A 13,223-nucleotide genomic window follows, 5' to 3' on the forward strand; every position below is an offset into this window, starting at 1 on the left:
TGTGTGTGTGTGTGTGTGTGTGTGTGTGTGTTTTCTTAATAGCAAAATCAACTCTACTGATGTTCTCATTATTACCTCATATAGGTTCAAGTGGAAGGTCTAACAGGAAATATAAAATTTGACCAGAATGGAAAGAGAATTAATTATACTATAAACATCATGGAGCTCAAAAGTACAGGTCCCCGTAAGGTAATTTTAATTCTAACTGCCTTTAACAATATTCCTCTCTTGAGCAATGCAAAAAGGTAGGTGGTCAAAAGCTCTAGTTAACTAAAAGGCATGTTGCAATAATGTTTATTTGTATGGTTATATTGTACTAATCTTGCAGAGCAAAGAGAAAATGTGCCCTATATGTTTCTAATAAATATGACATTTTATTTCTGGTAAGTACTGTGTCAATCTATATATGCAACTTTATATATTTAATTTATGGGTTTTTGTTGTGGGTTTTTTTTGTTTTTTGGGGTTTTTTGCTCTTTAATTAGAACAGCTAAATGGAAGCAAATAAGCAGAGAACATCTAACAACAAATCTGTGAACTTATAATGCAGAACACAGTTTTTTCAGAGAATAATGTATTTGTTTACAGTTCTCTAAATGTGATTTGTTTTTCTCTTTTTCCAAGCCATACAGAGAAAAAGCCAGTTGCTATAACTGTGTACATCTCGTCCTGATTTGGAGTCTTTCCTATCCTTTGCATTAGCGTAGAATGTCATTTATATCGAGATCTGATTAAATATAGCTAAAATCAACTGTTACAGTAGGATAATTAATAGCAAAATATTTGGTCCTGTATAATAAGGTTCCAGTGTGTTCCTGTTTGTGTTAACTGTATAGTGTTTGCATGTTTGTAGCTACTGTAAGTGTGTGTGAGCATATTTGGAATGGATAGGATAAATTATACCGAAACAACAATTTGCTGTATGTATCATATGGAAGTTCATTGGCATCCATACATACTACAAACTTTTTTCAGATTGGATACTGGAGTGAAGTGGACAAAATGGTTGTGAATCCCATTGATGGTCCTCTTGGAAATGAATCTTCGGGACTAGAGAACAAGACTATTATTGTCACCACTATCTTGGTAATTAAACATATTTTTGTCAAATAGCATTCTATGTTAAGGTGAATTGTTGTTTCACATGTTAACTGTTCTTCCTTTTTATCCCTACAATGCTGAAAGTTATGAAAAAAAAACCTCTTTATGGAATATAAAGAAGATTCCTGGTACCATTAAATTCTGCTGTTATAAAAAGGATGATGTATATATTTGTATTGAAAAATCAAATATGTTTAATGGTAAATAGCAGGGGTTCAAACATCCTGTGCTAACACAAGTGACCAATTACATGATTTCAAAGAACTCTTTGTCTGACTGGCTGAATGGATTTTCTTTCTTAAACTCCAGTCTCTATGCCCATAGGCAGACAGACTTTGCTAAACTAGAAAAAAGACTGCTTCTAGGCTTTAGAGCTCTATGAACTTCTCTGCCCAAGTGATGGAATGAACATGCATTTTCATATTCTATGTCAATTTAATAGAGCAACATTGTGTTCTGTTATATAACAGCAATGTTAGCTTGTTTACACAGCTTCTTTATCATTATACATTGATCCCAGGCCTAAAGAGAACTGTTCTGGCTCCAATATATGTAAGGGAAGAAAGGACAAATTCTTGTATTGTGAACTTATGATTTGTCACTCGTTTTTTGGACGTTAAGAATTTCACTTAGGAGCCGTAGACCACTGTCTGGACTTTTTTGATTTCTTCTGCATAGTCATTCAATATATTTCGTGCCTAAAAAAATTGCAACAGATTTGGGGGTTGTAGGAGGGAAGAACCTTTTTAAATATTACAACATTAACAACAAAAGAATTAAGAGAAGCAAGCAATGTATTCTTGCCTCTTTATAATATGTTAATTATAACTAACATTCATGGCAATTGCTACTACATTTCCAGGAGGGATTGCACCTGCAAGTATTGATATTTGCATATAAATCTGAAACATTGCTGCATAGAACATGTTTAATAACATGTGACAAATATAATAAGTTAAACCATTTATGAATGAAACATGTCAGATTTTTTTCCTTTTTTTCCTGTAGAACGCAAACACATTTTTCTAAGAAGTGCATAGCCTACATTAACTCTGTCTTTAATGAGTAGCTAAAGCAAAATATTTCTGTGCAGGAATCCCCATATGTCATGATGAAGAAAAATCATGAGATGCTTGAAGGAAATGAACGGTATGAAGGCTACTGTGTGGACTTAGCTTCAGAAATTGCTAAGCATTGTGGCTTCAAGTACAAGCTCACAATAGTTGGAGATGGCAAGTATGGGGCAAGGGACGCAGACACGAAAATCTGGAATGGGATGGTTGGCGAGCTTGTTTATGGGGTAAGACCACCTTTTTAATACTGCCAATAACTGTGACTGATGGAAGTTGTGGGATTATTTTTATTCTCCTGAGCATGGGGAAAACTGGCTTGATTCATATTTTCTTTGACAGGAAGAATGTTCAAGGTTAAAGAATGGAGTTAGATTAAAAAAATGTAAATGAGGGAAAGAGTCTATATTTCAGCTTTTTTTCCTACAGATGAAAGGAACGTGCTTTGCTAACATATTTGAATATTGTAAACTTTGAAAAATCATGTCTAAAAGGGAAAGGCTGAGAACAGTCCAACCAGATGGTTGTATAAATTTCACTGAGAGGAATTTCAGCTGTAAGTTACTAAACAGTTTACTCCTCAATAGGGTACTTTCAGTGAAATGACTATTATCTGTGTCCCTGTTGTCCTGTTTTTCATTTGTGAAACACAATAGGAACAAAGCCATTTCTTGCTAACTATCACATCAGTTATTATTACCTTGTTCTGTTTCCTTTACAGAAAGCCGATATTGCAATTGCTCCATTAACTATAACACTGGTGAGAGAAGAGGTGATTGACTTCTCAAAGCCCTTTATGAGCCTCGGGATATCAATAATGATCAAGAAGCCTCAGAAGTCCAAGCCCGGAGTGTTTTCATTTCTTGATCCCTTAGCATATGAGATATGGATGTGCATTGTTTTTGCCTACATTGGGGTCAGTGTAGTTTTATTCCTGGTCAGCAGATTTAGCCCATACGAGTGGCACACTGAGGAGTTTGAAGATGGAAGAGAAACACAAAGTAATGAATCAACTAATGAATTTGGGATATTTAATAGTCTCTGGTTTTCCCTTGGTGCCTTTATGCAGCAAGGATGCGATATTTCGCCAAGGTTGGTTACTCGCCCATTTCAACTTTGTGCATTTTTGGTCTCAGATGGAGGTTCATGGTGCATATATATTCACTCTCAAGAAGACACTAGTTCCTTTTTTCTCCAAAGAGTGCAAATGTACATGGAATAGAAACCAAATGTCTGCTGATGCTGGGCAGCTAACTATTAGATCTATATTACCACAACTCAGTGAACTTATATGCACCATGTAGAGACCGCAAAATGCATAAGGTTCCTATCATTTCATGCCTTCTTGGAGGGGTACCGTGTTTTTGCTGCATATTCCCATTTTACAGTTAACAGTGCCTATGGTTCACAGCAACTGTAATGGGAAAAAGGGTAACACTGTTTATGAGCTACAGAAGCAGCACATTCCCTCCAATATCTACTTTACATACCATTTCACCTAGTATTTAACCTACTGTTTTCCTAGAGGGAGTGTACTGAAAATGAATTAAGTCATCTGAAGCCTCTAATTCCATGTGAAATAGTTACAAAACTGCACTGTTTTTATATGGCCCAGTTTTATAGGAATCATGGAAAAAAGCCTGCTAAGTTACTTTGAAGGTCCCTTTCATTAGAAATACACTCACTGGTTCTCAAGGGATTTTATTTGGGACAAATGTAAAGCACTTTACTTCCCCCTAGTTTTATTCCTTTGCAGTTCATTAAGTGATCTATTTCCCTTGTGTGCAAGTGGCTGTGGTCTTGATTCAGCAAAGTAATTTGGTATATGGATAAGTGCCTTGCTGAATCAGGGGTCTATGGGAACAACTGAAATAGGGCAATTGCGTTTGTGGGAATTAAATCAGAGGAACTTCCAGAGTGAGTTCGCTTTCTTTTACCTGAATGTGGGACAGCGAATGGATCAGTATCCAGTAGTCATTATTGTTATGCAGTAAGGCAGGGCTGTTCAACTTCGAAGTTGTTAGGAGCTGTGCGGGTTATACCAGCATGAACCATGGGACTCACAGGACACATACCACTTAGGCAGCTCTGCCTGCACCATGTATGGAGCCTCACTCTCTGCTTTTCAGCTGTGGGCTGCCCCACTGCCCTGAGCTGCCTGGCTGCCCACAGTATAAGAAGGAAGGGGAAGCCTTGAGACCATAACTACTACTGAAGCTTGAGCTATGGGGGGAGCAGTGGCTGGGTAGGAGTCAGGTGGCCAGAAATTAATCTCGTATAGGCTGTATGCAGCCCACAGGCCACTAGTAGGATAACCTTGCCATAAGGTATGAACAATTTCATCTGAACAAGAATAAATTAGAAGGTATCAGGAGAACCACAGTGATATGATAGCTCATCTGTGCTCTAGCACATTTTTTTTACTCACAAAAGATATTTAAGGTATTATTAATTATTGAATAAATACCTGCAAAATACTCAGGCCTCCTCTGGGCATTATGTAAGTGACATGTCCCATGGGCAGTTCTTGCTGTCTAATGGAGAAAGGTGACTTTATAAGCTACTATTCTATGGAAGTAAGGCATTTTCTTATTCTGGGGAAGTGTATAACATTCAAAGGCAGGTACATTGGCTTTCTTAAGAGTAGTCATAGACATTTTCCAGAGAAGTAATAATATATGAAACATGAGGCAGAGGGGAAAGACCAAATTATCCTAAATCATAAAGTGCCTGCTTTAGTTTTGATCGGTTTCTGCTCCTAAACATAGATTTTTAATTTTTGATTGTGTGCAAATATACCAATTGGCCACAAGGCTGTTTTTAATTAATTGAGCCTAAAGTAGCTTAATGTGAAATGAAGACTTACATCTATTTCACTTTTCTGGGTTTTAAAGCACAAAACCTCCTATGTATTCCTCCTTTAAAATTGAAAGACTTCTTTTAAGAATAGATTAGTATATTATCACCACCCTAAGGTACTAGGTGGTTACCCTAGTACATTATCACCACCCTAAGTTACCCTATTTATTGATTTGATTTCTATGCTGCACTCCCTAGAAAGGCTCAGGGCAGCTTAAGAGAACTTTTGAGATATACTAATACTGTGCCAAGTGTAATATTTAAAATCACCTTCTTTTTTATTCTAATCATAACCTTTATTGAACAAAATTCTAAAATATTTACTTTTTTATTTATTATCTTAACTATAATAGGGCTGAAAACACTTCCGTTATATAACTGGTGTTCTTATACTGAGCTCCTCGTTCTGGTTTCATACAATGCGCTAATTAATCTAAACTTCCCCTTTCTATCAGGGATATTTGTGCTAAAATTTAACACCATTTTTGCTACATTTTAATTCAGTCGGTAGGAACAACAGTGGGAGTGCTTATGTAGTCAAGTTGCCAACAGTTCTTGAAAATTTATGGGGCTTTATACATGGATGGCTACCTGAAGCCTGGTGTACACTAGGGCTATAAACAGACATTCTTGGGAGTGGGATCTGCTCTTCATTGGCATCTACAGATGTTGCCAGGGCCGTTGTCCCACAGGGTCAGGCTCCTGCTGCTCCCAGGACTTCAGGGGTCTGATTGTTCAAGATAACAGCTGTAGATGCTGCTCCCAGATTCAAGGCAAAGCAGTGAGTTGTGTGTCACGGGAATCCCTCATGGGGAAATTTTTGTGGTGTGCAGTGAGCAAATAGGCATCATCCCACTGAAGGCATCATGAACTGTGACTACCTTTGTGCTCAGCAATATTTTGGGGTTTTTGCAGTGTGGCAAGGGGCCAGGATGTCTGTTTGCTTGCAACTTGTGCTTCCATAAAAAATTTTATGCTGGCACAAGGGCAATGTTTGTTTGCATCCTAACACTTCCAAAATAGCAATCAGAGGCAAAACTGAAAGAGGTGTAGCAATGGTGGATAACTTAAGCAAAACAGTCCTAACAGGAGAGATGAGGCGTAGTTAGCTACAGTTTTAAAATGCATGGCCACTTTTGCACCTGCAAATCCTATCCTTGTACATGCACAATGTAAGTGTAAGTTGTGTAACTGTACATACAGATATAAGTAGGTACAGAATTATTTTTCATGCCAGTGTTCATATCTTGCATATGCAAATATGGACTCTTGCTGGAGCACTACTTGAATCTGCCTTTACAGATTTAGTTCAAAATGCATGTTAAAAAAGTAATGGTGTATTTTACCAGGGACAAAGATTATGGTAAAAGGCTTAAGAAGGTCTTAGAAAATACCATACAGATGCATAACGATTGAAATAGCATTGAGCTTGAGCCTTCTTACCAAGTCAGTGGCAGTTTTGTTTGAAAGAGAATCAAAGATGATCTATTTTGTCTAAAGATTAAGAATTGCCAGTTACATAGGAAGTTGTCAATTCAATACACATAGCATACAATCAGCACTTGCATTACTTGGAGCATAAAATGCTAGGTGTCTTGCAAATACCTAATGTTTATTGTGTAATCAAAAGTTAATTGTTACTATAAAAGTTAAGAGTTCCAGGATGATCACTGAGTTTTGAAACCTGAGAAAAAAGAATGTCAGATCTAGGAACTGTATGAAGGGATTTTGGCCTTTCTCATCTATGCTTCTTTTTAGCAATATATTTTAGACCAGAGGTGCTCAAACCCCACTGCCCAGTTCCTAAGCCCTGTACCTCTGAGTTGTGGCCTGGCCATTTCTCACCTCTATGCAGCCAGGTAGAGGACAGGCAACACCCTCTTCTCCTCCCCTCCTCCCCCTCACACATGCAGCTGGACCAGGGCTTGGCTGCCCTCTGCACATCCAGATCAGGCCCTGCTGCACCTACCCCACAGACCTGCTCGGGTCCACCAGTTGGACCCATACATATGGAGGTACCAGGAAATGTCCATCCAGCCTGCAGGTTGAAATGGTTGGGCACTATTGTTCTAGATAATATCCTACCATTGACTTTTTATAGTACACACAATAATGGAGTCCTGTCTTGGAAATAGGGGCCATGTCTACATGAGATGCTGACTGTGTAGTAGCCCAATACTACTGAGCAGTAGCATCGCATGGCAACAACCTACTGTCATAAATAAGATGTTCATTGGTGGTACTGCGCAGTAACTCAGGTTACTCAGGTTACTGCGCAGTCATCAAGTACTTACTTATACAAGTACTAAATGACTGCACTTTAATGACTGTGCAGTCAGTGTCTTATGTAGATCTGGCCAGACATTCAAAATTAGTCTTTTCATGTTTCTCTTGCTATTGGGTTATTTTTGGAGTAACAATCATAAGAATAATTGTCCAGAATTGTTTCCTTTTAGTTCTGTTCCCAGTTTTATCAACTTTACAGAAATAATTTGGGTATCTAAACTCCAAGATTTTTTTCACGTGATATAGTTTGTATGACTTAACTTGAAACCTCATTTGTGCAACTGTAGGTTGGATGATTAAGACATTTTATTTTACAAAATATGTATTTAAGATTCACTAGTCAAGTATTTCTTGGGTTGTGGGCTTCAAATATATTTAGATTTCTGCCAAATTATTAAGCACCTCTACAGAGCTTATATATTCAATATGGATAAAATACTTTAATACACGGGGAAATTTAAATGCTTCCTTAATAAGTAGGTTGAAATTTGATTTGGTGACAGCATTCACAGATATATTGTATATTTCAGTTTTGAAAGTCACTGCATTGGTGAGCTTTAAACTGTTTTTTACATTTTGAGTTTTCTTTTCTTTTTTCTTTCTTTAGCAGGAAATGCAAAACAAAGATTCATAACAACCCTCCTGCTGCAGTTAAAGTATCAGATTATTATTTAAGAACAGTACTTTTTGTCAACTTTTACAGTTTGCTCATTTCATGTCCATTCTCCAGTTGGTTAAATAATTGCAATTTCAGACTGAGTTAAGTTTATTATTTCATTTATGGAAATCCACTTGGCCAAAGCCTGTTGCAAGTAATGTTGCCTAAGCATAGAATGTCTACAACAGCTTAACCTGGTGTTTGTCAGTCTGTGTTTGAATGTTTCATAAAAAATAAGCAGTTTTCAGCCACTCAGTTTTTAAAGCACTCTTTGGGTTTATCAAAAAATACAGTTGCATTGATATCATGACTCTTGTTCATGTTTTTGTGTGTCATACCCAGGAGTTCACATGAAACAGCATGCAAAGTTTTTTATTATTTCATTAATATGACACATCATAATTTGACCAGTTTCATTTCAGCGTATTTACAATTCTGAAGAATTGAGGCAATAACTCTCTGTAAAGTACATTCAAGTCTGGAGTCCTGATTTCAGCCAAGTCCACCAGATGTAGTGGAGCTTACATGCTCATTCACGAGAACTATAAAGTATATTCATTTCCTGTTTGATTAGTATGCACAACAGCTGTACAAGATAACGTGAAGTACTTCCCTGTAGTATAATGCATCATTTGCATAAAACTGATAACTTTTGTTCCTTTTAGGACATTCATTTCATTTTACAAATCCATTTCATACTTGTTATTAGATCCCTGTCTGGGCGCATTGTTGGAGGTGTATGGTGGTTCTTTACCCTGATCATAATCTCCTCCTACACGGCTAACTTAGCTGCATTCCTGACGGTTGAAAGGATGGTGTCTCCCATTGAAAGCGCAGAGGATCTGTCTAAGCAAACAGAAATTGCTTATGGGACATTAGATTCTGGCTCTACCAAAGAGTTTTTTAGGGTAAGAATTTCTGCTTTCCTAGTTTCCTGTTTGTTTTAAATATGTATTATTGCCCATGACATTTTTTTCCTAGGCTATTTGGAAAGTTTCATTTGAAAATGTAATGAACACTTTTACCATATAACATATGTAATGAGTTTTTACTTGCTTATATGCAAGAAAAAGCCAGGAGAGTGTGTCCCATTCACTTGTGTAGCACTGCAATAATTGATATTTATCTTAAAAACAGCTGTTATTATTTGTATTGCAGTAGTGCCCCAAGGCCTATTAAGACTCCAGATTTGAAATGTTTTCCCCCCCACAAATGGATTATATAATTTTGCCAGAATCAGCCCTCCAAAACTTGGTTTCCAATAGCCTTATAATCTTTTAGTATGTCATACTAAACAAGGTAGTAATTGTTTGGCACAAGGAATGTGCATCTCAGGGATGTGTACCCTTGTAGAATAGCAATAGATTTCAAGTACCACAGTGTGAGGCTTTCAAACAGGAATTCAATCAAATTTAGATTTAGTGTTCTATTGTAAATTATGGGGGAAAATATCACTCAAGATTTATGTTTTTTTTTAAAAAAGGAAGGAACTATGCATGAAAAAGTTATTCTCTGATCATGGAGGCCACTCATGAAAGAATAGCCTTTCTAGAGAATTTGTGTGAATGCCTTATTTGTAGACTCATATCTAAAATCTTTTGTCTCAAACACATGGGTTCACAGGCGCTGACAAGCTTGCTAATGGTCTGTGATCACACATTGTTAGCACAGGCTGGTAGGCACAGAAATTGTACTGGCATCCTGATATCTGTTCACATTCCTGTTTCTAGAAATCAAGGGCTTAATTTATTATCATGCGAATGCAACTCTACTGACTTCTGTGGGGCTAGCCCATTTTTTTACAGATGCACTTTCACAATGAACCACTACTGGTTTAGGTACGTGGCAGTTATTGGTATATAGTTTAACAGAACCCACCTGAAAATTATCACTATATTTTCTGCATCATTTTGAAGGGATTTCTTCCTACCCTGACCTTGAATTTAGTTCCAAACCTATAGCAATGGGTTACTGAAAACATATGGTTAGAGAGTTTTGTTATCCTAACAATGCATTAAGATAGAGAGTGCATATAATAGGATTATAAGAAAGGAAGACTGAAAGGGACCTTACAAGGGCATCTTGTCCACCCCCTTGCTCAAGGCAGGATTATCCCTGACTAAATCATTGCAGCCTAGTGTCTGTCCAACCTGCTCTTGAAAATTGCCAAGGAAGGAGATTTCACAGTTTCTCTAGGTGCCCTGTTCCAAGGTTTGACCACCTATATCAGGCAGTTCTGCCTAATCTCCAACCTAAATTTCCTGTGCTGAAGCTGGACACCATTGCTCCTAGTCCTGCCCTCTATGGCCACATAATACATATATTATTCAAATAATACTTTATATATAAACTACAGGTTTGTTAAAACAATTTGTTCAGTGTACAGCAGTCTTAGATAATATGTGCTTGAACATCTGTGGACAGTGTTATCTACACATTTGAAATACAGCCTTCCTGCAAGCTCGTCCTCTTCCTTTTCCAGTTTACTTGACTGGCCAGTGCCTAAGTTAGTTTGATATCTTATTTGATTTAAATATGTGAATAAACTCTGCAAGAATATTTGTATTTTTTTCTGTATTGTAAGGTTACAGTGATAACTGCTGTGACACTTCCTTCATCTGATTGGGTGATCCATGTTTAATTATTAACTGATCAAAATCCAGATTGTTCCAGTTAGAGCAGTAAGAAAATACTGTTTTGTGCTTTTGGTAGTGAGTCCAGTGGAACCATTTATGTAGGGCCTTGTTCTCATTTCTTTTATCCTGATGTAAATCAGGAATTATCTCACTGAAGTCGGTAAGGTCACATAATTGTAAGTTGCTGCAAGTCAGGTCAGACTAGCTTATAGTCACTTCTTATAAGAAGCCTAATAGTATGTGTATGATATCAGTTCAGTATTTTTCCTTCTATTTGTGAATTTAAAATTGCTTCATACCATTTACATTTTCACATCAACTGCTGTCTGTATTGGAGATAACATTTTAACTAACTACACACTGAATCTTTCAGAATATTTCCCTTGTGTTCCACTTTGTATTTCTATCTTACAAACAGCAGGTTTTCCCATATTGACTGAAGTAGCATTAGTTATGTGAACACAGAAATCTGTGTATAGTTCTTTGTTCTGCCACTGTTCAGCTTGTAATATTTTGCAAATCTTTTAAAGATCCTTTCCCTTAGTCTCCAAGTCAGTAAGCTAATACAGGTGATGATACTGACCTTATGTCTCTATAAAGATTTTTGTAACCTAATATAAAAGAAAAAAAATTTTTATTAGACTTTGCAAATTTAGCAATCAAAGAAAACATCAACAAGTGTTTTCAGAACGGCAGTACCTCATTTTAATCTGCAGTACAATGCCTGCTTACAGAAGTTAACCCCACCCCCTTGCTGCCAAAAAAGGAGGTGCTTTACTAGAAGAAGCAGTGCATTAGTTCAACCCAGCTCCTGCTTCAGCAGGGCTTTTTGCCACTTTTATCTAATAGCTGATTCAATCTAATAGCTGATTCAAAAAAGCCCCACTAAAGCACCCAGTCTATACAGACATTGGGTGAGTTGGGTCCAGCTAATGCTATGCCTCTTCTGAATGTGTGGTGGGCTCAGAGCAGAAGCGTGTCAAGTTTAAAGTAAAGCACAAGAGGTTTTTTTTAACACCTGTAAGCAGCCTGCATGCGTAATGTTGCAAAGAGCATAACAAAAAGTATTCTCTCCCCTACAGGCTCACAGTCTAAATCAGTAGCTCTCAAACTTTCTAGACTCAAGGCACCCCTATATAATTTCTGTGAAGTAGTGGCACTCCATTAAAAAAACTAATTTATTTATTATGGTGCTTATCTGCTTGAAGAGGGGTTGGGAAGGAGGAGGAACAGCTGGCAGGGAAGACCCTTCACAGCAGTGAGTTGTGGGGAGGAGGAGTGCATGGAAGGGAAGTGCCTGCTGTTACCTCCTCAAGCTTATCTTGCTTATTTCCTCTCTCCCTGTGGCACCTTTCAAAGGCTGTCATGGCACCCAAAACTGCCACAGCACTCTGGTTGAGAATCACTGGTCTAAATAGACAGGCAGTAAAAGTTTAGGACTCTGTGTAGGTACACAAGATGATCATCAAGCTGGAATACAGGGAAATAGTGCAGGATATTTAATTTTGTGAATAATAACTACAACTACAGGTAGTATAAAATGGAAAACAGAGCCAGGGGAAAATTCAAAGCTGTTTTTATACTTGGGGTGCAAATTTCCATTTTTGGTTAAAGTTTTTAGACAGTTTTGATGATACCTTCAATAAAATAAATTATTGATATAATTCTTAAAATCTGTATTAAGCATAATTTGTTTCATTTGAAGATAATTCCTGAAAGATTGTATCACATTGTTTATTAAAAATGACAAAAACAGTCTTGATCATTTTTCATGAAAATGAAATATTTTATAGATATTAACATCTCTTCTTAAAACTTCCATTTTCAAAGAAGACCACTAAAGTGTGACATCTTTTACTGTTAAACATTTCAACCACATTTATTTCCAACCTTTCTTTTTCCATAAAAGGAATAGTTAATGCTCAAGATTTTTATTGATAATTGTAATTGATTTATATACTATGTTAACATATTGATCATACATGTGAGGAAGTAATATGATTGCCTGTCTCCTTTTGAATCTCAAACCCTGTAACTCTTTGGCAATGAGTAGATTATGCAGCAGTGAAATTGCAAAGTGCCTTAGGTCAGAACCATGAGTAATCCCACAGAAATTAGAAGGGAATCTTTGTTAGTTAATGCTAAATCTGAAAGTAGGAGTATACAGTATGTTTGTTGGGTCCAATGCTAATCGTTTTCATTTAAGATTTCCCCGTCAACATTTGTCAAGGTAGTTGAAACCTGATTGTCAGTATCTATTATCTACCTTTTCACACCTCTTACACTTTTATACCATCAATATTTCTAGTAATTAACAGAAAAGTTATTAAAACCAGCTTTTCCTGTACTTAATGGTGATTTGTAGGGAGTGCACAGGGCTGCAGTGCATCTCCTGAGAGCACTGGTGCATCCCCTGACAGGCCGTGCTCCCTGCTTAAGTGATGGGAGCAGGGGGGACATGTGGTAGCACCAGTGCCCCCCCCCACGAGCACCGGCCAGGGAGTGGGAGTGCTGGCTGAAGCGCTGCGGCCACTTCTGGAAGCCCCGCAGCTGCTTCCTGGTTGGTGCAATTGGTTGCGGGGGATCCCCCGTTTTGGTGGGATTGGTCAGAGG

At 37.4% G+C, this 13,223-nt stretch overlaps 1 protein-coding gene across 6 annotated transcripts in view; it reads left to right on the plus strand.

Annotated features, from left to right (window-relative positions):
• GRIA2 (glutamate ionotropic receptor AMPA type subunit 2) overlaps nt 1-13,223 on the plus strand; it is a 199,613-nt gene that overhangs the window by 150,180 nt on the left and 36,210 nt on the right. For all 6 annotated transcript variants that reach the window (XM_019521699.1, XM_019521700.1, XM_019521696.1 and 3 more), the window contains exons 7-11: nt 85-189; nt 976-1,086; nt 2,195-2,401; nt 2,893-3,263; nt 8,684-8,882. In XM_019521699.1, the coding sequence (XP_019377244.1) occupies nt 85-189; nt 976-1,086; nt 2,195-2,401; nt 2,893-3,263; nt 8,684-8,882 (993 nt within the window). The remainder of the gene's footprint in view (nt 1-84; nt 190-975; nt 1,087-2,194; nt 2,402-2,892; nt 3,264-8,683; nt 8,883-13,223) is intronic.

Source organism: Gavialis gangeticus, unplaced genomic scaffold (assembly GCF_001723915.1).
Source record: "Gavialis gangeticus isolate Ggan-Ray unplaced genomic scaffold, GavGan_comp1, whole genome shotgun sequence".
NCBI lineage: Eukaryota > Metazoa > Chordata > Crocodylia > Gavialidae > Gavialis > Gavialis gangeticus.